General features: G+C 43.3%; 2 protein-coding genes across 2 annotated transcripts; both read right to left on the bottom strand.

Annotated features, from left to right (window-relative positions):
• Positions 1-12,381: 12,381 nt before the first annotated feature.
• On the bottom strand, positions 12,382-14,304 carry LOC139370302 (zinc finger protein 79-like). The gene is made up of 2 exons (XM_071109694.1): positions 13,898-14,304; positions 12,382-13,114 (listed from the first exon to the last, which is right to left on the bottom strand). Exons 1-2 carry the CDS (start codon positions 14,302-14,304, stop codon positions 12,382-12,384), a joined length of 1,140 nt encoding a protein of 379 aa, XP_070965795.1.
• A 5,559-nt stretch (positions 14,305-19,863) lies between these two features.
• Positions 19,864-26,069, bottom strand: LOC139370130 (zinc finger protein 436-like). The gene is made up of 2 exons (XM_071109455.1): positions 25,237-26,069; positions 19,864-21,351 (listed from the first exon to the last, which is right to left on the bottom strand). Exons 1-2 carry the CDS (start codon positions 25,838-25,840, stop codon positions 20,831-20,833), a joined length of 1,125 nt encoding a protein of 374 aa, XP_070965556.1. The 5' UTR covers positions 25,841-26,069; the 3' UTR covers positions 19,864-20,830.
• Positions 26,070-27,056: the final 987 nt, after the last annotated feature.

Genomic DNA, 27,056 nt, shown 5'->3' on the forward strand with positions numbered 1-27,056 from the left:
ATGGTCTATATTACCCTATCAGGACAGCTTATTCAATATAATAACATGGTTTATATTACCCTATCAGGACAGCTTATTCAACAGAATAACATGTTCTATATTACCCTATCAGGACAGCTTATTCAACAGAATAACATGGTCTATATTACCCTATCAGGACAGCTTATTCAACAGAATAACATGTTCTATATTACCCTATCAGGACAGCTTATTCAACAGAATACCATGGCCTATATTACCATATCAGGACAGCTTATTCAACAGAATAACATGTTCTATATTACCCTATCAGGACAGCTTATTCAATATAATAACATGGTTTATATTACCCTATCAGGACAGAATAACATGGTCGATATTACCCTATCAGGACAGCTTATTCAACAGAATAACATGGTCTACAGCTGTGGTTCCCAAACTTTTTATAGTCCCGTACCCCTTCAAACATTCAACCTCCAGCTGCGTACCCCTCTCGCATCACGGTCAGAGCATTATCAAATGTTGTTTTTTACATCACTGTAAGCCTGCCACACACACACTATATGATACATTTATTAAACATAAGAATGAGTGTGAGTTTTTGTTTCCAACTCGGCTCGTGGGAAGTGACAAAGAGTTCTTATAGGACCAGGGCACAAATAATAATATTATAATAATCAATAATTTTGTTCTTTATTTAACCATCTTACATATAAAACCTTATTTTGTTCATTGAAAATTGTGAATAACTCACCACAGGTTAATGAGAAGGGTGTGCTTGAAAGGATGCACATAACTCTGCAATGTTGGGTTGTATTGGAGAGAGTCCTAAAAAAAAATCCACACACAGTCTGTGCCTGTATTTAGTTTTCATGCTAGTGAGGGCCGAGAATCCACTCTCACACAGAGGTACGTGGTTGCAAAGGGCATCAGTGTCTTAACAGCGCGGTTTGCCAAGGCAGGATACTCTGAGCGCAGAAATCTGTCAGTGGCTTCTGATTTAAATTCAATTTTCACAGAACAGCTTGTTGCAATTTCGATGAGGCTCTTGTTCAGATATTGGTAAGTGGACTGGAGGCAGAGTATGAAAGGGATAACGAATCCAGTTGTTTGTGTCATCCGTTTTGGGAAAGTACCTGCGTAATTGCGCACCCATCTCACTCAGGTGCTTCGCTATATCACATTTGACATTTGTCCGGAAGCTTGAGTTCATTCGCACACAAAAAAATCATACAACAATGGAACGATCTGTGTGTTGTCCCTGTTAATGCAGACAGAGAAGAGCTCTAACATTTTAATCATAGCCTAAATTTTGTCCCGCACATTAAATATAGTTGCGGAGAGTCCCTGTAATCCTAGATTCAGATCATTCGGGCGAGAAAAAACATCACCCAGATAGGCCAGTCGTGTGAGAAACTCGTCATCATGCAAGGGGTCAGACAGGTGAAAATTATGGTCAGTAAAGAAAACTTTAAGCTCGTCTCTCAATTAAAAAATAAAAATAAAGTGTAATTTACTTTCCATCTTGATAACCAGTGCACTTCTGTTGTAAAAGCATTACATAGTGCAGAAAATACATGAGAGTTCAGGCGCCTTGCATTAACAAAGTTAACCATTTTCACTGTAGTGTCCAAAACGTCTTTCATGCTGTCAGGCATTCCCTTGGCAGCAAGAGCCTCTCGGTGGATGCTGCAGTGGACCCAAGTGGCGTCGGGAGCAACCTCTTGCACGTGCGTTACAACTCCATTATCTCTCCCTGTCATGGCTTTTGCGCCATCAGAACAGATACCAACACATCTTGACCACCAAAGTCAAATCAAATCAAATGTATTTATATAGCCCTTCGTACATCAGCTGATATCTCAAAGTGCTGTACAGAAACCCAGCCTAAAACCCCAAACAGCAAGCAATGCAGGTGTAGAAACACGGTGGCTAGGAAAAACTCCCTAGAAAGGCCAAAACCTAGGAAGAAATCTAGAGAGGAACCAGGCTATGTGGGGTGGCCAGTCCTCTTCTGGCTGTGCCAGGTGGAGATTATAACAGAACATGGCCAAGATGTTCAAATGTTCATAAATGACCAGCATGGTCAAATAATAATAATCACAGGCAGAACAGTTGAAACTGGAGCAGCAGCACGGCCAGGTGGACTGGGGACAGCAAGGAGTCATCATGCCAGGTAGTCCTGAGGCATGGTCCTAGGGCTCAGGTCCTCCGAGAGAGAGAAAGAAAGAGAGAATTAGAGAGAGCATACTTAAATTCACAAGGGACACCGGATAGGACAGGATAAGTACTCCAGATATAACAAACTGACCCTAGCCCCCCGACACATAAACTACTGCAGCATAAATACTGGAGGCTGAGACAGGAGGGGTCAGGAGACACTGTGGCCCCATCTGATGACAGGGCCAAACAGGAAGGATATAACCCCACCCACTTTGCCAGAGCACAGCCCCCACACCACTAGAGGGATATCTTCAACCACCAACTTACCATCCTGAGACAAGGCCGAGTATAGCCCACAAAGATCTCCGCCACGGCACAACCCAAGGGGGGGCGCCAACCCAGACAGGAAGATCACATCAGTGACTCAACCCACTCAAGTGACGCACCCCTCCTAGGGACGGTATGACAGAGCCCTAGTAAGCCAGTGACTCAGCCCCTGTAATAGGGCTAGAGGCAGAGAATCCCAGTGGAAAGAGGGGAACCGGCCAGGCAGAGACAGCAAGGGCTGTTCGTTGCTCCAGAGCCTTTCCGTTCACCTTCACACTCCAGGGCCAGACTACACTCAATCATATGACCCACTGAATAGATGAGTCTTCAGTAAAGACTTAAAGGTTGAGACTGAGTTTGCGTCTCTCACATGGGTAGGCAGACCATTCCATAAAAATTGAGCTATGTAGGAGAAAGCCCTGCCTCCAGCTGTTTGCTTAGAAATTCTAGAGACTATTAGGAGGCCTGCGTCTTGTGACCGTAGCGTACGTGTAGGTATGTACGGCAGGACCAAATCAGAGAGATAGGTAGGAGCAAGCCCATGTAATGCTTTGTAGGTTAGCAGTAAAACCTTGAAATCAGCCCTTGCCTTGACAGGAAGCCAGAGTAGGGAGGCTAGCACTGGAGTAATATGATCAATTTTTTTGGTTCTAGTCAGGATTCTAGCAGCCGTATTTAGCACTAACTGAAGTTTATTTAGTGCTTTATCCGGGTAGCCGGAAAGTAGAGCATTGCAGTAGTCTAACCTAGAAGTGACAAAAGCATGGATTAATTTTTCTGCATCATTTTTGGACAGAAAGTTTCTGATTTTTGCAATGTTACGTAGATTGAAAAAAGCTGTCCTTGAAACAGTCTTGATATGTTCTTCAAAAGAGAGATCAGGGTCCAGAGTAACGCCGAGGTCATTCACAGTTTTATTTGAGACGACTGTACAACCATTAAGATTAATTGTCAGATTCAACAGAAGATCTCTTTGTTTCTTGGGACCTAGAACAAGCATCTCTGTCTTGTCCGAGTATAAAAGTAGAAAGTCCATTTGATGTCACAAAGCTGTCCAGTACTTTAAAAATATCCTCTCCTTTTGTCCTGGTTTCCAGTGGTTTGCAGAAGAGGATGTCTTCTTTAATTGACCCCCCATAAACGTAACAGCCATATACCAGGCCAGGCCCGCCACGTCCGTTGACTCATCCAGCTGTAACGGACATATACCAGGAGCTGTGCCAGGCCTGTTGACTCATCCAGCTGTAACGGACATATACCAGGCCAGGCCCGCCACGTCCGTTGACTCATCCAGCTGTAACGGACATATACCAGGCCAGGCCCTCCACGCCCGTTGACTCATCCAGCTGTAACGAACATATACCAGGCCAGGCCCTCCACGCCCGTTGACTCATCCAGCTGTAACGGACATATACCAGGCCAGGCCCGCCACGTCCGTTGACTCATCCAGCTGTAACGGACATATACCAGGCCAGGCCCTCCACGCCCGTTGACTCATCCAGCTGTAACGGACATATACCAGGCCAGGCCCGCCACGTCCGTTGACTCATCCAGCTGTAACGGACATATACCAGGCCAGGCCCTCCACGCCCGTTGACTCATCCAGCTGTAACGGACATATACCAGGCCAGGCCCTCCACGCCCGTTGACTCATCCAGCTGTAACGGACATATACCAGGCCAGGCCCGCCACGTCCGTTGACTCATCCAGCTGTAACGGACATATACCAGGCCAGGCCCTCCACGCCCGTTGACTCATCCAGCTGTAACGGACATATACCAGGCCAGGCCCTCCACGCCCGTTGACTCATCCAGCTGTAACGCATAGAATTCACTGGCTTGTATGCGGAGCGGTAAATGTTTCCGTACATCTCCTGCCACGTCACTGATGCGTTGTGAAACAGTGTTGTTTTATGAAGGCTTTGTCCCTATAGTTTTTTGGGGGGGCCTTTTCCTCCAGCATTATCACAGCCATATCCACGGCAGCAGGAATAATGAAGTCCCCCCACTATAGTATGTTTTTCTACAGTAATAGTTGTACATTTCTATTGGGAAATGCTCAGGCTAATGGTTGTGTTTCTGTATGATTGGGACCTACTGGCTTATTATGGCAGAGAGAATAGACTGCTTATCCTTTAACATCACGCTGTGTGTGACTGCTGTCTTCCCATCGGCCCAATGCAGTGCAGTGGGGCTGTAACATCACGCTGTGTGTGACTGCTGTCTTCCCATCGGCCCTATGCAGTGTAGTGGGGCTGTAACATCACGCTGTGTGTGACTGCTGTCTTCCCATCGGCCCTGTGCAGTGTAGTGGGGCTGTAACATCACGCTGTGTGTGACTGCTGTCTTCCCATCGGCCCTATGCAGTGTAGTGGGGCTGTAACATCACGCTGTGTGTGACTGCTGTCTTCCCATCGGCCCTATGCAGTGTAGTGGGGCTGTAACATCACGCTGTGTGTGACTGCTGTCTTCCCATCGGCCCTATGCAGTGTAGTGGGGCTGTAACATCACGCTGTGTGTGTGACTGCTGTCTTCCCATCGGCCCTATGCAGTGTAGTGGGGCTGTAACATCACGCTGTGTGTGACTGCTGTCTTCCCATCGGCCCTATGCAGTGTAGTGGGGCTGTAACATCACGCTGTGTGTGACTGCTGTCTTCCCATCGGCCCTATGCAGTGTAGTGGGGCTTTAACATCACGCTGTGTGTGTGACTGCTGTCTTCCCATCGGCCCTATGCAGTGTAGTGGGGCTGTAACATCACGCTGTGTGTGACTGCTGTCTTCCCATCGGCCCTATGCAGTGTAGTGGGGCTGTAACATCACGCTGTGTGTGACTGCTGTCTTCCCATCGGCCCTATGCAGTGTAGTGGGGCTGTAACATCACGCTGTGTGTGACTGCTGTCTTCCCATCGGCCCTATGCAGTGTAGTGGTGCCTGGAGAAGTGTGTTCTGTGTGAAGGAAAGGGGCCCTGTGTGAAAAATCCTATGTTCTCCTACAGATTTCCTATACAATTTCCCCCCCCCAAAAAATTAATTGAAATTGTCCAAAGTATTTGGTCTCCACAGAACCTTTGTTTTTGATTCCGAACTTAATATATTCATTTAAATCAGAAAATAAACAGACATTTTTACAAAATTATTGACACCCTAGGTTTAATATTTTGTAGCACATCCTAACTGCAATCAAGTGCTTTCTATAACCATCGATGAGCTTCCTGTATCTCTGTACTGGTAGTTCCTTTAACCTTCGATGAGCTTCCTGTATCTCTGTACTGGTAGTTCCTATAACTATTGATGAGCTTCCTGTATCTCTGTACTGGTAGTTCCTTTAACCTTCGATGAGCTTCCTGTATCTCTGTACTGGTAGTTCCTTTAACCATGGATGAGCTTCCTGTATCTCTGTACTGGTAGTTCCTTTAACCATGGATGAGCTTCCTGTATCTCTGTACTGGTAGTTCCTTTAACCATGGATGAGCTTCCTATATCTCTGTACTGGTAGTTCCTTTAACCATCAATGAGCTTCCTGTATCTCTGTACTGGTAGTTCCTTTAACCATCGATGAGCCTCCTGTATCTCTGTACAGTCAGTTTGGCCCCACTCCTCTTGGTCAAGCTGCTCCAGTTCTCCCAGATTAGAAGGGATCCTTGTTATAACTGCTGTTTTCAGATCCCTCCACAAGTTTTCAATGGGATTTACATCTGGACTCACCGCTGGCCACTTCAGAACAGTCCAATGTTTTGTCTTGAACCCTTTCTGGGTGCTTTCTGAAGTGTGTTGGGGTCATTGTCCTGCTGGAAGACTCCATGACCTTCGACGGAGACCCAGCTTTCTGAAGTGTGTTTGGGGTCATTGTCCTGCTGGAAGACCCCATGACCTTCGACGGAGACCCAGCTTTCTGAAGTGTGTTGGGGTCATTGTCCTGCTGGAAGACCCCATGAACTTCGACGGAGACCCAGCTTTCTGAAGTGTGTTGGGGTCATTGTCCTGCTGGAAGACCCCATGACCTTCGACAGAGACCCAGCTTTCTGAAGTGTGTTGGGGTCATTGTCCTGCTGGAAGACCCATGACCTTCGACGGAGACCCAGCTTTCTGAAGTGTGTTGGGGTCATTGTCCTGCTGGTAGACCCCATGACCTTCGACGGAGACCCAGCTTTCTGAAGTGTGTTTGGGAGGGGGGGGGGGGGTCATTGTCCTGCTGGAAGACCCATGACCTTCGACGGAGACCCAGCTTTCTGACACTGGTTTCTCCTGATTCTCCTGATTTCACGATACCAGGCACATGTTCAAGCCACCCGGTGTCAGAGGCAGTAAAGAAACCCCAAAACATCACTGAACCTCTGTGTTTGACTGTAGGGAAGGGTGAACCTCCTCTGTGTTTGACTGTAGGGAAGGATGAACCTCCTCTGTGTTTGACTGTAGGGAAGGATGAACCTCCTCTGTGTTTGACTGTAGGGAAGGAGTTATTCTCTTTGAATGTTTCATTTTATTTTCTGTAAACACAGAGATGATCAGCTTTACCATAAAGCTCTAATTTGCTCTCATCTGTCCACAGGACATTCTCCCTGGAATATTTTTGGCATGATCAGGTGTGTTTTGGCAAATTTCAGTCCGGCTTTCTTATGTCTCTCTCTCAGCAGTGGGGTCCTCCTGGGTCTCCTTCCATATAACCCCCTTTCATTGGGTTGGTGTGAGTTGAAACTGTCGTACCTTGTGTCTGAAGGTCAGCTTGAATCTGTGTGGCAGTTGAGAGGTGGACGGTATAATTTTAAACTGTCGTACCTTGTGTCTGAAGGTTGAATCTGTGTGGCAGTTGAGAGGTGGACGGTATGATTTTAAACTGTCGTACCTTGTGTCTGAAGGTTGAATCTGTGTTACAGTTGGTCGACGGACAGTGTGAATTGAAACTGTCGTACCTTGTGTCTGAAGGTTGAATCTGTGTGGCAGTTGAGAGGTGCTTTCTCCACCATTGGAACAATCCTTCGAGCAAACTTTCATCAAGTGTTCTGTTGCGGCCACGTCCAGGGAGGTTGACTAGTGGCACGGGCCTTAAACATCTCGATAACATTACGTACGGAAACAGGAACATCAAGGAGTCCTTTTCTCTATTCAAACTGGCTGAATGAGTCCTTTTCTCTATTCAAACTGGTTGAATGAGTCCTTTTCTCTATTCAAACTGGTTGAATGAGTCCTTTTCTCTGTTCAAACTGGTTGAATGAGTCCTTTTCTCTATTCAAACTGGCTGAATGGGTCCTTTTCTCTATTCAAACTGGTTGAATGAGTCCTTTTCTCTGTTCAAACTGGCTGAATGAGTCCTTTTCTCTATTCAAACTGGTTGAATGAGTCCTTTTCTCTATTCAAACTGGTTGAATGAGTCCTTTTCTCTATTCAAACTGGTTGAATGAGTCCTTTTCTCTGTTCAAACTGGCTGAATGAGTCCTTTTCTCTGTTCAAACTGGTTGAATGAGTCCTTTTCTCTGTTCAAACTGGTTGAATGAGTCCTTTTCTCTGTTCAAACTGGTTGAATGAGTCATTTTCTCTATTCAAACTGGTTGAATGAGTCCCTTTCTCTATTCAAACTGGTTGAATGAGTCATTTTCTCTATTCAAACTGGTTGAATGAGTCCCTTTCTCTATTCAAACTGGTTGAATGAGTCCTTTTCTCTATTCAAACTGGCTGAATGAGTCCCTTTCTCTATTCAAACTGGTTGAATGAGTCCCTTTCTCTATTCAAACTGGTTGAATGAGTCCCTTTCTCTATTCAAACTGGTTGAATGAGTCCTTTTCTCTGTTCAAACTGGTTGAATGAGTCCTTTTCTCTATTCAAACTGGTTGAATGAGTCCCTTTCTCTATTCAAACTGGTTGAATGAGTCCTTTTCTCTATTCAAACTGGTTGAATGAGTCCTTTTCTCTATTCAAACTGGCTGAATGAGTCCCTTTCTCTGTTCAAACTGGTTGAATGAGTCCCTTTCTCTATTCAAACTGGTTGAATGAGTCCTTTTCTCTATTCAAACTGGTTGAATGAGTCCTTTTCTCTATTCAAACTGGTTGAATGAGTCCTTTTCTCTATTCAAACTGGTTGAATGAGTCCCTTTTCTCTATTCAAACTGGTTGAATGAGTGGTTGTTATATTGCAGGTACCTGCAACTCACCACAGGTCGGTTCAATTCCAAAGTAAAGGAGAATATTTTTCACTACTTCTAGAAGGTGCCACTGATATTTTCTAGGCCATTTTAGGATGTCTTTGTGTAATAAGCTAACACTTCATAAATTATTCCGGTTTTGTTCAACTACAAACCGGAGACATACTTATGTGGACACTAAAATATGTTTTCATTTGAACAGTTTTCTGGAAGAAATTGTGTATTATTTGAAAAAAGTGCAAGGGTGCCAATATTTTCCCGGCTACAAAAGTATGTAGACACCCCTTCAAATGAGCGTATTTTGCTGTTGCAGCCACACCCGTTGCTGACAGGTGTATAAAATCGAGCACACAGCCATGCAATCTCCATAGACAAACATGGGCGGCAGAATGGCCTTACTGAAGAGCTCAGTGAGTTTCAACGTGGCACCCGTCATACGATGTTCACCTTTCCAACAAGTCAGTTCGTCAAATTTCTTCCCCTGCTAGAGTTGCCCCCCAGTCAACAGAAAGTGCTGTTCTCGTGAAGTTGGAAAAAGTCTAGGAGCAACAACAGCTCAGCTACCAAGTGGTAGGACACACAAGCTCACAGGACGGGACTGCCGAGTGGTGAAGCGAGTTCCAAACTGCCTCTGGAAGCAACATCGTCAGCACAATAACTATTCATCTGGAGCTTCATGAAATGAATTTTCATGACCCGAGCAGAGTGTCGTGGAAATTCTAATCAAGTTAGAGAGAATTTGTCATTTCTATTGCAATAATAGAGCTGGTCAACGACCAACCCTAAAGGCAAAGTTTATCACTACGACAAAAGATAAACTGTGAAACCCCAAGTCTAGTTTAATGTACATACTAAAACTATTATATCACAGCTGAAGAGGAGATCAGGCAACATATCAAGGAGCTGTGTCTCGGCTCCACTCCATCCACAGCGACTGATGGACAAGACTCTGTCTAGGTCTCTATATTTAATGTTCCACTTCATCCACAGCGACTGATGGACAAGACTCTGTCCAGGACTCTATATTTAATGTTCCCCTCCATCCACAGCGACTGATGGACAAGACTCTGTCCAGGACTCTATATTTAATGCTCCACTCCATCCACAGCGACTGATGGACAAGACTCTGTCCAGGACTCTATATTTAATGTTCCCCTCCATCCACAGCGACTGATGGACAAGACTCTGTCCAGGACTCAATATTTAATGCTCCACTCCATCCACAGCGACTGTTGGACAAGACTCTGTCCAGGACTCTATATTTAATGTTCCCCTCCATCCACAGCGACTGATGGACAAGACTCTGTCCAGGACTCAATATTTAATGCTCCACTCCATCCACAGAGAACGTATACTTACAGTTTTTTTCGATTTCTAAACGACAGTGGGCACAACTGGAGTCACATGTGCAAAACTCTAACCACAGTCTGCACTACCAACAGTCACCTGAGCTAAACAGTTCACATCACCTGCAAAACTCATTCCAAGCAACACAACTCTTAACACATGGCTCAAAACACGCTCAGTGCAGCCAAACACTATGCACAACCCTCACTGAGATAACACACACTGTCACTCAGAACACACTGAGAGTAAAAACACTAGCATCAAACACCAATACAGAAAATACAAACTTTTCATCTTTACAGTTTGAACAATTTCAGTGACTTCATACAAAGTAATATTTTCTTCAAAGAAAAGAGTGACATTCTTTCACATGATTTATTACAATTTTTAGAACATAACAATTCTTTAAGGTAAATGAAAATTAGCAGTTTGCTTCAATAGTCTGTAGTAATTTACGGAATTACAGTAATGAGAAAAAAAAGGTAGAAACTAAAAGTACGTACTGTAATTCAAACAAATAATTGAGGGGCTAATCCTACCTCTCTCTAGCATCAGGCCACAGGTTTTCTTCAACATCACATCTAATGTTTTCTCTTGCCATGCACTTGGGGAAGAACCTTCTGGAGTGCCTTATCCATCCCTGGCAGTCCTCTGGACTCGTGTCCTCACATCCGGCACGCATGGCTTCCAAAAGAGACATTTGGTCATGTGGGTGGTGACCAAACACTTTCCACCTCCAGGCAGAGAAAAACTCCTCTATTGGGTTGAGGAAGGGTGAATATGCAGGCAGGTACAAAACCATAAATCTGTGATGTGCTGCAAACCAATCTGTGACAGCTGCAGAGTGGTGAAAAGCAACGTTATCGCAAACTATGACAAAAACTTGGGGGTTTCTTACTGGCTCCCCCTGTTCTGCTGGCACTAGCTGAGCATAGAGCTGTTCTAGGAAAGCTATAAGCCTTTCTGTGTTGTATGGGCCAATGAGTGGTGTGTTGAGAAGCAAACCATCATTGGCCATTGCAGCACACATGGTGATATTTCCCCCCCTTTGGCCTGGAACCTCCACAGTGGCCCTTTGACCTATAACATTCCTTCCTCTGCGCCGTGTTTTGGCAAGGTTAAATCCAGCTTCATCGATAAATACAAATGAATGTGGTCTTTCCAGTGCTTCCACCTCCATTACTCTCTGAAAAACAGTAAGTGCACAGTTTTACTGTAGAAATGCTAGTGTTTTTTTTTTACTGTAAATATTTTGTATAGCTGTGTACGTAACCTCAGACGTCTTACCTGGACATATTGGTATCTTTACCCGTTCACCGTTTCTCTCGAACGGTACAGTGTATAAATGTTTCATTGTAACTTGGTGTTTCTTTAGGACTCGAGCAATAGTTGTTGTGCTGACAGAATTAACATTTTCAAATATATCATTATCAGCCAGCACTCTATCTTGAATCTCCCGCAGTTTTATTGCATTGTTGACAACAACCATGTCAACAATAGCATTTTCCTGCGCATCTGAAAATATTTTTCCTCTTCCCCCTGTTGGGGGCAGCCTTTGTGTCCTGTTGTAAAAATATATTTAATTTTTGTAATATATATCTGTGTAAATATTCTATAATTGCAATACAAAATAGATTCCTGTAATGTTTTCATTTACTGTAAGAATGTAACTCTCACCTGTTTGCATGATGGAAAATTCGCATTACAGATGCCACTGTGGATCTTTGCAGATTGGGTTGCACCCTCAACCCTGCCTCTCTCAATGAGAGACCATGGTTCACGACATGGTCTATAAGTGTAGCCCTTATTCCATCTGAAATAACAGCTCTTTGTCTTCTTTGTCTCCCTCCACGCATCCGCCCTCTCCCTGCCACCCTTCTCCCTCCACGAACCCATCTTCCTTGTTCCATTTCCAAAATGAGTCTTTCTGAGCTCTACCTATATATACTGTAATATGTGTGTGTGTTCACTAACAAGTCTAAAACAAGACACCTGCTTAGCCTTTCAGCTGAAATTGCAATCAGCAGTGTTTGAAAGGCACAAGGCTGAAATCTATTCCGTTTTGAATGTGTGGTTCACAGTTTTGACAGCAGTGTGTTAGCATTTGAACAAAGTGCTGTAAATCCACAGTGTTGTGCAGGTTGTGGTTAAAGTCATGGGATAAGTGTGTAGAGTTTTGAAAACTGTGTTCAAGCAATGAAAAACGAACTAGAGTTTGGTCCACATGAACTGCTGCTGTGCAGACTGTAGTTAGAGTTTTGCACATGTGACTCCAGTTGTGTCCACTGTCGTTTAACAATCGAAAAAAACTGTAAAAACAGAGGTACTCTGTATTCAATTAAAGTATTGAAATTGTAAAAAAAACAACAACATAAAGATATTTTTATTAGGTTTTATTGAAGTTGTCTTTAAAAAAAACACATTCTCAGTCAAGAACATAAAGAACATAGCTTCTTCTTTATCTCATGCTTTTTCAGGCCCCCTGATTGGGTAAAACTCTTTCCACAATGGGAGCATTTGAAAGGCTTCTCTCCAGTGTGCATTCTCTTATGTCTTTTCAGTTTTGCTGATTGGGAAAAACTCTTTCCACAATGGGAGCATTGGTAGGGCATTTCCCCTGTGTGCATTCTCTCATGTCTTTTCAGGCTCACTAGATGGGTAAAACTCTTTCCACAATGTGAGCATTGGAAAGGCTTTTCTCCTGTGTGTGTCCTCTCATGCTCCTTCATGTTTGCAGACGACCTAAAACTCCTTCCACAATGGGAACATTGATAAGGCTTCTCTCCAGAGTGTACTCTCTCATGCCTTTTCAGGGACCTTAACTGGGTAAAACTCTTGCCACACAGAGAACATTGATAAGGCTTTTCTCCTGTGTGTATTCTCTCATGTCTTTTCAGGTTAACTAACACGGCAAAACTATTTTCACATTGGGAACATTGGTAAGGCTTTTCTCCAGTGTGTATTCTCTCATGCCTTTTCAGGTTAGTTAACACGGTAAAACTCTTTCCACACTGGGAGCATTGGAAAGGCTTTTCTCCTGTGTGTGTCCTCTCATGCTCTTTTAGATTCCGTAACTTAGTAAAACTCTTTCCACACTGGGAGCAGTGGTGTCGTCTTGCTGGTTTGGGCGTCTCTGTGTCTGGTTCCCCTGAAGTACTCTTCCTGTTGTCAGTGTGAGTGTCTGGTCTTTCTCCTGCTAAAGACAAAAAATAGCATTTAATTAACTACTAATCAGAGACCAGAGTGACACCAGCACATGATAAAACTGTCCACCTATGAGGTTTAAACCAGAAATGAGTCCTCATTTAAAGAAAAACTTGGTGGCTACTATAATAATAATAAGTTTGAAATATAATCTGCTTTCATGGAATGAGCAGAGCTCTATGATAATAGATAATGTCATGTCTCCAGGCTGAGCAGAGCTCTATTATAATAGATAATGCCATGTTTATAGGCTGAGCAGAGCTCTATAATAATATATAATGTCATGTTTACAGGCTGAGCAGAGCTCTATAATAATAGATAATGTCATGTTTATAGGCTGAGCATAGCTCTATTATAATAGATAATGCCATGTTTATAGGCTGAGCAGAGCTCTATAATAATAGATAATGTCATGTTTATAGGCTGAGCAGAGCTCTATAATAATAGATAATGTCATGTCTACAGGCTGAACAGAGCTCTATGATAATAGATAATGTCATGTTTATAGGCTGAGCAGAGCTCCATGATAACAGATAATGAGGACTACAGTATTTTGATCAATGTCATAGGATGCATTGACCCATTGTTAACGGCCCTCTGTTTGATGGTGTACACTATCTGACAGTGTAGCTTTAACCATTTCTACAGTACAGAACAACATATTAAAGTATATAACTTCAGTAAAAACCACACAATAGTTTAACAACTGCATAGTTTGTACTTCTGTTTTTGAGACGGTACTCACTGGTGTTAATTATATCTCCAATCTCTTCCTCCTCCTCCTCCTCCTCCTCCTCCTCCTCCTCCCATGTGACAGTAATCTCCCCCTCCTCCTTCACTCCAAAGACGGCATCCTCCTCTTTCACTCTGAAAATATCTTCTTCTTTCACTGTGACAGTCAATTCCTCCTCTTTCACTCCCAAAGCGGCACCGTCTTGTTTCTCTTCCTCCACAGTAACATCCACCTCCTCTTCTTTCACTCCAACAGCTTCACCCTCTACTTCTTGTTTAACTGTAAAAGCCTCACCCTCTACTTCTTGTTTAACTGTGACAGCCTCCTCTTCCTCCTCCTCTTTTACGGGGGCTTCTTTCTCCGTCCAGCAGACCCCCTCTTCTTTAGCAGGTGGGGTGTAGCTTGGTGAGCTCATGGTCGAGGATGTTAGCGAGGTAACGTTAGCTAGCTATCATTAATCAGCTTCTAGGCTACTGGTAATTTAACCACCCATCTAGATGGCTAACAAAAACATAAATATAGAAATTAAGGGTAACTAGATACGACATTAATGTGTTTTAAACTAACTGAAACGTCTAAAGCGCTTTAATGTATCTGTTTTATGTAGGCTACCGAGGTGATTGAATCAATAGCCATGTTGGTGAAGAAGCGTTCCGTCCACTAGATTATACGTCACATTAGCAACATCTCATTAAATGCGGATATCGCCATCTGCTAACTGGAGTTGGTAACGCAGTTGATGAAACGTTTTATTTTCATTTTATTAATTAAATAATAATTGATATAAAGACATACAAAGGAAACTGTGTTGAATGATTACGAGTGATACTTTAAGGCTATTTTATTTTTTACTCATAAAAATATCAGTCATCACATTTTCATTAGCTTGATGACCACTGCACAAATTAAGCATTGAAACAACTTAAATTCAAGAGTTCTCAAGGTATATATATATATATATATATATTCATATGATATACGATTTGGATTTTGTATATATATATATCAAATCCAATACATTTAGCAAAATCCAAATCGTATATCATATGAAATTAATTTGCAATTACAATCATATTCTGAACAACATTGAAGGGTTTATACTCAAAGTATTGGCTAATTCTAAGACACTTCACGGAACGCCAAATACAGGTTTAGTTCCATACACTTTTCTATCGATGAGATCAGAGGTTGTTGTTGCTCCAATTCCCTGTCCTAATTAGTGTAGTGACGTCAATCTTACCAACAACCCTCAATGCTATTCTCATAGAGATAGATAGAGGACTCTAGTGGCCAAAAGTCTGTTTTAGCATTGGCTATTCTCATAGAGATTGTCTGTTTTAGCATGGGCAGCGCCATTGTCATTGACGACTTTTGAAGGAGTCAACTGGATGGGACTTCCTATTGGTTAAGGAAGGATCACATGATTCCATCCAGGTCAGCAAGAGGGATCAGCCAATGAATTATACTTCCTTACTGCCAGTGTACCTGTTCAAACCCTCTAGGGGGGGCAGTATGTACCCTTTCAGTTTGTTTACCAAGTCATAGAAGTAGTGGATGACCAACTCATTCAAAATGAAGATGGCCTCCATGGCTCTGCCCATGCTCTCACAGACGCCATAATGAGACAGATACAATGATGCCCTGTCTGTCTATACCGAACCAAAAATATAAATGCAGTATGCAACAATTTCAACTATTAAACTTAGTTACAGTTCAGATAAGGAACTCAGTTGAAATACATGTATTAGGGCCGGATCTATGGGCAGGGGCGCAGCCATGGGTGGCCCTCGGCCCTGAGAGGGCATAGGCCCACCCCCCACGGGGAGCCAGGCCTAGCCAATCAGAATGAGTTTTTTTCCCCCACAAAAAAGGGCTTTATTACAGACAGAAATACTCCTCAGTTTCATCAGCTGTCCAGGTGGCCGGTCTCAGACGAAGCCGGATGTGGAGGTCCTGGGTTGGCATGGTTACACATGGTCTGCGGTTGCTTGGCCAGTTGGACGTACTGACAAATTCTCTAAAACAACATTGGAGGCGCCTTATGGTAGAGAAATGAACATTACATTTTCCGTAAAACAGCTCTGGTGGACATTCCGGCAAGTCCGCATGCCAATTGCGTGCTCCCTCAAAACTTGAGACATCTGTGGCATTGTGTTGTGTGACAAAACTGCACATTTTAGAGTGGCCCCGTATTGTCCCCCAGCACAAGCTGCACCAGTTTAATCAGCTTCTTGATATGACACACCTGTCAGGTGAATTGGATTATCTTGGCAAAGGATCAAATGCTCACTAACAGGGATGTAAACAAATTTGTGCACAAAATGTGAGAGAAATAAACTTTTTGTGCCGTATGGAACATTTCTGGGATCTTTTACGTCAGGTCATGAAACACGGGACATTTCTGGGATCTTTTACGTCAGGTCATGAAACATGGGACATTTCTGGGATCTTTTATTTCAGGTCATGAAACACTGGACATTTCTGGGATCTTTTATTTCAGGTCATGAAACATGGGACATTTCTGGGATCTTTTATTTCAGGTCATGAAACATGGAACATTTCTGTGATCTTTTATTTCAGGTCATGAAACATGGGACATTTCTGGGATCTTTTATTTCAGGTCATGAAACACGGGACATTTCTGGGATCTTTTATTTCAGGTCATGAAACACGGGACATTTCTGGGATCTTTTATTTCAGGTCATGAAACACGGGACATTTCTGGGATCTTTTATTTCAGGTCATGAAACACGGGACATTTCTGGGATCTTTTATTTCAGGTCATGAAACACGGGACATTTCTGGGATCTTTTATTTCAGGTCATGAAACACGGGACATTTCTGGGATATTTTATTTCAGGTCATGGAACACGGGACATTTCTGGGATCTTTTATTTCAGGTCATGAAACACGGGACATTTCTGGGATCTTTTATTTCAGGTCATGAAACACGGGACATTTCTGGGATCTTTTATTTCAGGTCATGAAACACGGACATTTCTGGGATCTTTTATTTCAGGTCATGAAACACGGGACATTTCTGGGATCTTTCATTTCAGGGCATGAAACACGGGACATTTCTGGGATCTTTTATTTCAGGTAATGAAACACGGACATTTCTGGGATCTTTTATTTCAGGTCATGAAACACGGGACATTTCTGGGATCTTTTACGTCAGGTCATGAAACATGGGACATTTCTGGGATCTTTTATTTCAGGTCATGAAACACGGGACATTTCTGGGATATTTTATTTCAGGTCATGGAACACGGGACATTTCTGGGATCTTTTATTTCAGGTCATGAAACACGGGACATTTCTGGGATCTTTTATTTCAGGTCATGAAACACGGGACATTTCTGGGATCTTTTATTTCAGGTCATGAAACACGGACATTTCTGGGATCTTTTATTTCAGGTCATGAAACACGGGACATTTCTGGGATCTTTCATTTCAGGGCATGAAACACGGGACATTTCTGGGATCTTTTATTTCAGGTAATGAAACACGGACATTTCTGGGATCTTTTATTTCAGGTCATGAAACACGGGACATTTCTGGGATCTTTTACGTCAGGTCATGAAACACGGGACATTTCTGGGATCTTTTACGTCAGGTCATGAAACACGGGACATTTCTGGGATCTTTTACGTCAGGTCATGAAACACGGGACCAACACTTCACATGTTGAGTTTATATTTAGGTTCAGTTCAATTCTTCAGCTGTTATGAAGGTAAACCACAGGTGCCCATTAGGTGTCACCATAACCACAAAAGCATTTCCATACACTTTTCCATGCGCATCTCTAAATAATTCGATATATTTCTTTCTCTCTAATCATAAATCAACCAAACAACATTTTCCAAACTTTTCAGCATTGAAGTGTCGTCCCCTTTTCAGCCTTGAAGTGTCCCCTTTTCAGCCTTGAAGTGTCCCCTTTTCAGCATTGACGTGTCCCCTTTTCAGCCTTGAAGTGTCCCCACTAGAGTGGAACAATAGCTTTACTGTAGTAAGACTCTTCGGCAGAGCGAATCACGTGATCACGTGTTCTGTGTTATTAAGGTGAGAGATTATCCTTTACTGAAGTGAGACTCTTCGGCAGAGCGATCGTGAGATCACGTGTTCTGTGTTAAGGTGAGAGATTATCCTTTACTGAAGTGAGACTCTTCGGCAGAGCGATCGTGAGATCACGTGTTCTGTGTTATTAAGGTGAGAGATTATCCTTTACTGAAGTGAGACTCTTCGGCAGAGCGATCGTGAGATCACGTGTTCTGTGTTAAGGTGAGAGATTATCCTTTACTGAAGTGAGACTCTTCGGCAGAGCGATCGTGAGATCGCGTGTTCTGTGTTATTAAGGTGAGAGATTATCCTTTACTGAAGTGAGACTCTTCGGCAGAGCGATCGTGAGATCACGTGTTCTGTGTTAAGGTGAGAGATTATCCTTTACTGAAGTGAGACTCTTCGGCAGAGCGATCGTGAGATCGCGTGTTCTGTGTTATTAAGGTGAGAGATTATCCTTTTGTGTCGCAGTCAAAACAAAATACACATTTTTAAATGTTAATCTTAAACAACAAACAAAAGAGATGTTGCAGAGGTCCTGGATTTACTCCAATCAAATCTTATTTGTCACATGCGCCGAATACAACAGGTGTAGTAGACCTCACAGTGAAATGCCGAATACAACAGGTGTAGTAGACCTCACAGTGAAATGATGAATACAACAGGTGTAGTAGACCTTACAGTGAAATGCCGAATACAACAGGTGTAGTAGACCTTACAGTGAAATGCTGAATACAACAGGTGTAGTAGACCTTACAGTGAAATGCTGAATACAACAGGTGTAGTTGACCTTACAGTGAAATGCTGAATACAACAGGTGTAGTAGACCTTACAGTGAAATGCTGAATACAACAGGTGTAGTAGACCTCACAGTGAAATGCTGAATACAACAGGTGTAGTAGACCTTACAGTGAAATGCTGAATACAACAGGTGTAGTAGACCTTACAGTGAAATGCTGAATACAACAGGTGTAGTAGACCTTACAGTGAAATGCTGAATACAACAGGTGTAGTGGACCTCACAGTGAAATGCTGACTACAACAGGTGTAGTAGACCTCACAGTGAAATGCTGACTACAACAGGTGTAGTAGACCTCACAGTGAAATGCCGAATACAACAGGTGTAGTAGACCTCACAGTGAAATGCTGACTACAACAGGTGTAGTAGACCTTACAGTGAAATGCTGAACACAACAGGTGTAGTAGACCTTACAGTGAAATGCTGAATACAACAGGTGTAAACCTTACAGTGAAATGCCGAATACAACAGGTGTAGATCTTACAGTGAAATGCTGAACACAACAGGTGTAGTAGACCTTACAGTGAAATGCTGAATACAACAGGTGTAAACCTTACAGTGAAATGCTGAATACAACAGGTGTAGTAGACCTTACAGTGAAATGCTGAATACAACAGGTGTAGTAGACCTTACAGTGAAATGCTGAATACAACAGGTGTAGTAGACCTTACAGTGAAATGCTGAATACAACAGGTGTAGATCTTACAGTGAAATGCCGAATACAACAGGTGTAGTAGACCTTACAGTGAAATGCTGAATACAACAGGTGTAGATCTTACAGTGAAATGCCGAATACAACAGGTGTAGTAGACCTTACAGTGAAATGCTGAATACAACAGGTGTAGTAGACCTTACAATGAAATGCCGAATACAACAGGTGTAGTAGACCTTACAATGAAATGCCGAATACAACAGGTGTAGTAGACCTCACAGTGAAATGCTGAATACAACAGGTGTAGTAGACCTTACAATGAAATGCCGAATACAACAGGTGTAGTAGACCTTACAATGAAATGCCGAATACAACAGGTGTAGTAGACCTCACAGTGAAATGCTGAATACAACAGGTGTAGTAGACCTTACAATGAAATGCTGAATACAACAGGTGTAGTAGACCTCACAGTGAAATGCCGAATACAACAGGTGTAGTAGACCTTACAGTGAAATGCTTACTGACAAGCCCAAGGGACCAGACTGCTAATTAACCAATAATCTGATAAATCATGTTTTTACCAAAGAGACGCACAGAGTGATGAGAGTATTTCGGATATCGAATGTAACAAATGAATGATTGTGTCGTTTTTATGCCTTTCATTATGCTCTGTGTAATGAATTTCAGATACTTCCCAGCAATGATAAATATGAGGTTATTACCATGTCAAATATGGTACCTATGGAAACCCAAGGAAATGACATGAACATTGAAATAGGTTTTATGACTGAACATAGAAGGTACAGACAGTTTATGGATGGCATTATTTATTAACAGAATCTTACTCAGAATTCTAAATTCTAAATTCTAAAATAAATAAATCCACCAATTGGTCTTTTGACCACTTAGATCAGCTCTGAAAAAAAAATATCTGATGTGATTGATCATAAGACCATATTAGTGGAAAATAGATCAGGGCCTTTGTAAAAATGCAACCAACCACACCTTCTTTCACACACGTGGACCGAAGTGGGAATGACTGACATGAAGCTCGACGAATCAGAGGTCAACTACACTGACAGTTACCGCCCGCTCTGGAAGAACTGTAAAATACTGATGACTGACATGAAGCTCGACGAATCAGAGGTCAACTACACTGACAGTTACCGCCCGCTCTGTAAGAACTGCAAAATACTGATGACTGACATGAAGCTCGACGAATCAGAGGTCAACTACACTGACAGTTACCGCCCCCCCTGGAAGAACTGTAAAATACTTATGCCTGACATTATTAATTTGTCTTCCGGAACTGTCTACGTCCCAACGGGACAAGGTCTACGAGCGCTCTCTTTTAAAAAAAAATTATCAGTCAGCAAGCGGCAAACGTGATGAACAGCATCTAGCATGAACAAAGACAAAAAAAAATCTCAGTCAAAAACATAAGTCGGAACACAGCCTCGCTATTCTCTCATGTGATTTCAGGTCCTCTGACCTGGAAAATGTCTTCCCACAATGAGAGCAGTGGTATGTCTTCTCCTGTGTCTTTGTGTGTTTTAATTCATGCTCTTTCAGGGTACCTAACTGGGTAAATCTCTTTTCACATTGGGAGCATTGGTAGGGCTTTTCTCCTGTGTGTATTCTCTCATGCATTTTCAGGGATCCTAACTGGTTAAAACTCTTTCCACACTGGGAGCATTGGTAGGGCTTCTCACCAGTGTGTGTTCTCTTATGTTCTTTCAGGTGCCCTAGCTGGGTAAATCTCTTTCCACAGTCTGAGCAGTGGTAAGGCTTCACTCCAGAGTGTATTCTCTCATGTATTTTCCGGTCCCATAACCGGGAAAAACTCTTTCCACACTGGGAGCAGTGGTGTGGTCTTGCTGGTTTGGGCGTCTCTGGGTCTGGTTCCCCCAAAGGACTCTTCCTGCCGTCAGACTGAGAGTCTGGCCTCTCTTCTGCCGAAGACAAACAGAGTATTTGGTTAAACAGAGACGTGAATAAAACCTCTACTTGATCAAACTGTCTTCCGATGAAGTTTAATCCCAACTAAACTGGCGGTATACCATATACAGTGCCTTGCAAAAGTATTCATCCCCTTTGGCATTTTTCCTATTTTGTTGCATTACAACCTGTAATTTAAATGTATTTTTATTTGGATTTCATGTAATGGATATACACAAAATAGTCCATATTGGTGAAGTGAAATGAAAAAAATGACTTGTTTCAAAGAATTATATATATATAAAAAAAACTGAAAAGTGGGGCATGCATATGTATTCACCCTCTTTGCTATGAAGCCCCTAAATAAGATCTGGTGCAAGCAATTACCTTCAGAAGTCACATAATTAGTTAAATAAAGTCCACCTGTTTGCAATCTAAGTGTCACATGATCTCAGTATATATATATACCTGTTCTGAAAGGCCCCAATCTACAACACCATTAAGCAAGCGGCACCATGAAGACCAGGGAGCTCTCCAAACAAGTCAGGGACAAAGTTGTGGAGAAGTACAGGTCAGGGTTGGGTTATAACAAAAAAAATCAGAAACTTTGAACATCCCACAGAGCACCATTAAATCCATTATTAAAAATTGGACAGATTATGGCACCACAACCAACCTGCCAAGAGAGGGCCGCCCACTAAAACTCACAGACCAGACAAGGAGGGCATTAATCAGAGAGGCAACAAAGAGGCCAAAGATATCCCTGAAGGAGGTGAAAAGCTCCACAGCGGAGATTGGAGTATCTGTCCATAGGACCACTTTAAGTCGTACACTCCACAGAGCTGGGCTTTATGGAAGAGTGGCCAGAAAAAAAGCCCTTGCTTCAAGAAAAAAAATAAGCAAACACGTTTGGTGTTCGCCAAAAGGCATGTGGGAGACTCCCCAAACATATGGAAGACAATACTATGGTCAAATGAGACTAAAATTGAGCTTTTTGGCCATCAAGGAAAACACTATGTCTGGCGCAAAACCAACACCTCATCACCTCGAAAAGAGCTTCCCCACAGTGAAGCATGGTAGTGGCAGCAGCATCATGCTGTGGGGATGTTTTTCCATCGGCAGGGACTGGGAAACTGCTCAGAATTGAATAAATTATGGATGGCGCTAAATACAGGGAATTATTGAGGGGTAACCTGTTTCAGTCTTGCAGAGATTTGAGACTGGGACGGAGATTCACCTTCCAGCAGGACAATGACCCTAAGCATACTGTTAAAGAAACACTCGAGTGGTTTAAGGGGAAACATGAGCTGAACATAAGTCAGTGGAAGGGAGGACAGTAACAGGAGACACTATGAGCTGAACATAACAGAAAAATATATCCTAAATGCATTTGATCCATTGTTAACATTCCATTACACATAAGAGTCATTTGATCATGACTCAGTTCCATTCCATTACACATAAGAGTCATTTGATCATGACTCAGTTCCATTCCATTCCACATAAGAGTCATTTGATCATGACTCAGTTCCATTCCACTACACATAAGAGTCATTGGACTCTTACTGTTAAAAGTGTACTGCAAGTGGAGGCTGCTGGTGTGAGGACTGCTCATAGTAGTGGCTGGAATGGAGTCAAATGGAATGGCACCAAACACACATCAAAGACGTGGTTGATACCAACCAATCCATTGACTCCATTCCAGCCACTACTATGAGCCCTCCTCCCACCACCAGCCTCCACTTGCTGTACACTAATTTTGAATTTGTGAAGCTATTTTTTGGGGATGTGATACGAAAGAAGAGAGATTCAGGTTTCCAGAACCGCACAGCAACTGGAACCGATTTTACAATTGGAATTTGAAATAAATATGGGAGTATTTGTCTGTTTTTGACTTCCGAAGCCAATTCCCCCTTCAAAACAGAACATGTTAGTGTAACGGATGTGAAACGGCGGTGTTCGCGCTAAATAGCGTTTCAATCGGTGACGTCACTTGCTCTGAGACCTTGAAGTAGTGGTTCCCCCTTGCTCTGCAAGGTGCCGCGGCTTTTGTGGAGAGATGGGTAACGATGCTTCGTGGGTGACTGTTGTTGATGTGTGCAGAGGCGCCCGGGTATGGGCGAGGATACTGTTACATTAGGTCGTTGGTCTAAGGAGTAACATTAGACTCCTATAGTCCAATGTTACATTAGGTCGTTGGTCTAAGGAGTAACATTAGACTCCTATAGTCCAATGTTACATTAGGTCGTTGGTCTAAGGAGTAACATTAGACTCCTATAGTCCAATGTTACATTAGGTCGTTGGTCTAAGGAGTAACATTAGACTCCTATAGTCCAATGTTACATTAGGTCGTTGGTCTAAGGAGTAACATTAGACTCCTATAGTCCAATGTTACATTAGGTCCTTGGTCTAAGGAGTAACATTAGACTCCTATAGTCCAATGTTACATTAGGTCGTTGGTCTAAGGAGTAACATTAGACTCCTATAGTCCAATGTTACATTAGGTCGTTGGTCTAAGGAGTAACATTAGACTCCTATAGTCCAATACCAGGCTGGGAGGGAAGCGTTTGATGTTAGTGTTGGTGCTCCCCTAGTCTGTATTGCTTCCTACAGCACTGAACAACATATTCAACATATAGAACAGTATTATTTTTTAAAACATTTATTTTACTTTTATTTAACTAGGCAAGTCAGTTAAGAACAAATTCTTATTTTCAATGACGTCCTAGGAACAGTGGGTTAACTGCCTTGTTCAGGGGCAGAACGACAGATTTGTACCTTGTCAGCTCGGGGATTCAAACTTGCAACCTTTCGGTTACTAGTCCAACGCTCTAACCACTAGGCTAACCTGCCGTCCCTACGCTCTAACCACTAGGCTAACCTGCCGTCCCTACACTCTAACCACTAGGCTAACCTGCCTTCCCTACGCTCTAACCACTAGGCTAACCTGCCGTCCCTACACTCTAACCACTAGGCTAACCTGCCGTCCCTACACTCTAACCACTAGGCTAACCTGCCGTCCCTACACTCTAATCACTAGGCTACCCTGCCTTCCCTACACTCTAACCACTAGGCTACCCTGCCGTCCCTTCACTCTAATCACTAGGCTACCCTGCCACCCCTACACTCTAACCACTAGGCTAACCTGCCGTCCCTACACTCTAACCACTAGGCTACCCTGCCGTCCCTACACTCTAATCACTAGGCTACCCTGCCTTCCCTACACTCTAACCACTAGGCTACCCTGCCGTCCCTACACTCTAATCACTAGGCTACCCTGCCGTCCCTACACTCTAACCACTAGGCTACCCTGCCGTCCCTACGCTCTAACCACTAGGCTACCCTGCCGTCCCTACGCTCTAACCACTAGGCTAACCTGCCGTCCCTACGCTCTAACCACTAGGCTAACCTGCCGTCCCTACACTCTAACCACTAGGCTACCCTGCCTTCCCTACACTCTAACCACTAGGCTACCCTGCCTTCCCTACCCTCTAACCACTAGGCTACCCTGCCGTCCCTACACTCTAATCACTAGGCTACCCTGCCGTCCCTACACTCTAACCACTAGGCTACCCTGCCGTCCCTACGCTCTAACCACTAGGCTACCCTGCCGTCCCTACACTCTAACCACTAGGCTACCCTGCCGTCCCTACACTCTAATCACTAGGCTACCCTGCCGTCCCTACACTCTAACCACTAGGCTACCCTGCCGTCCCTACACTCTAATCACTAGGCTACCCTGCCGTCCCTACACTCTAACCACTAGGCTACCCTGCCGTCCCTGCGCTCTAACCACTAGGCTACCCTAGTGGTTAGAATGCCCCTTAATGCCCCTTTAAAACCACACATTAGTTCACCAACTGCAGAGTTTGTGCCCCTGTTTTTAAGGCGATACTCACTGGTGTTAATCAGATCTCCAGTCTCCCCCTCCTCTTCATCATCATCATTCCCCTCATCTTTCACTCTCATAGCTTCTTCCTCCTCTTTCACTCCAAAGACATCCTCTTCTTCCTTCACTAATACATGCTCTTCTTCCTTCACTAAAACATCCTCTTCCACCCTGAAACCTTCTGCCTCTCCTTTCATTGTGACAGTCATGTACGTCTCCTCCTCTTCCACCCCGAAACCTTCTTCCTCTCCTTTCACTGTGACAATCATGTACTTCTCCTCCTCTTTCACCCCGAAACCTTCTTCCTCTCCTTTCATTGTGACAGTCATGTACGTCTCCTCCTCTTTCCACCTGAAACCTTCTTCCTCTCCTTTCACTGTAACAGTAATCTCCTCCTTCACCCTAAAAACGGCGTCTTCTTCTTTCTCCACTTCTTTCCCTGTAACGTACATCGCCTCATTTACTCCAATACCTTCTTCTTCTTCTTTCAATGTGATAGCCTTCTTCTCTTCTTTCATTCCGAACGCTTCTTTTTCCTCCTCTTCCTCTGCCACGACAACGTTCAGGCCACGAGCTTCTTCTTTAGCAGGGTGGGAGTAATTTAGTGAGTTCATGTCCTGAGATGTTAGCTCATTCGCATGATCGACTAGCCTAGTGCTAGGCTATTTTATCCAGCTAGCTGACTAACAGCGTCAGTGTGAAATGGAATAACTTTATACGCAGACAGCGTGTTTAAAACACTGATGTCTATAACACACATAACGGTCCAAAGAGCTCCAATGTTTCGGTTTTATGTCGCTTGGGAGCTACCGATGTGGTCGAATCCGTAACCGTGTTGTTGTTATCCGGTCCCGTCCACTGGATTATACGTCACGCCTGAATCTTCACATGAAAGACGCACGTCGCCATCTGCTGACTGGAGTGGGTAACGCAGTTTAGGAAAAGTATTCACGACATTGTTTAATCTGGCAAGTAATGTCACGAGTCATTTCAAAACAACTAGATGACATGTGTTCTCTTCTTACAGAGCTGTAAGTAGTAAGTTAAGAGAACACACGTCATCTAGTTGAGAGAACACAGGTCATCTAGTTGATAGATCACACGTCATCTAGTTGAGAGAACACAGGTCATCTAGTAGTGAGAACACACGTCAGCTAGTTGATAGAACACACGTTGTCTAATTGAGAGAACACAGGTCATCTAGTAAAGAGAACACGGGTCATCTAGTTGAGAGAACACACGTCATCTAGTAGAGAGAACACATGTCATCTTATTTACACATAGCATACCACTATACTTTGCTCATTCAGACCTGACTGGTACAAATCACATTTTATTGGTCCGATGAGACGAACACAACAGTAGACTTTTCAGTGAAGAGCCCCCCCCCCCCCCCCCCCCCTCCTAAAGGAAACAGCAACAATAAAATGACAATAATAAGGCCATATTAAAGAAGTACCAGAACTGAGTCAATGTTCAGGGGTACGAGGTAATAATGAGGCCATATTAAAGGAGTACCAGAACTGAGTCAATGTTCAGGGGTACGAGGTAATAATGAGGCCATATTAAAGGAGTACCAGAACTGAGTCAATGTTCAGGGGTACGAGGTAATAATGAGGCCATATTAAAGGAGTACCAGAACTGAGTCAATGTTCAGGGGTACGAGGTAATAATGAGGCCATATTAAAGGAGTACCAGAACTGAGTCAATGTGCAGGGGTACGAGGTAATAATGAGGCCATATTAAAGGAGTGCCAGAACTGAGTCAATGTGCAGGGGTACGAGGTAATAATGAGGCTATATACAAGGAGAACCAGAACTGAGTCAATGT

This window comes from Oncorhynchus clarkii, chromosome 17 (genome assembly GCF_045791955.1).
Source record: "Oncorhynchus clarkii lewisi isolate Uvic-CL-2024 chromosome 17, UVic_Ocla_1.0, whole genome shotgun sequence".
Lineage (NCBI taxonomy): Eukaryota > Metazoa > Chordata > Actinopteri > Salmoniformes > Salmonidae > Oncorhynchus > Oncorhynchus clarkii.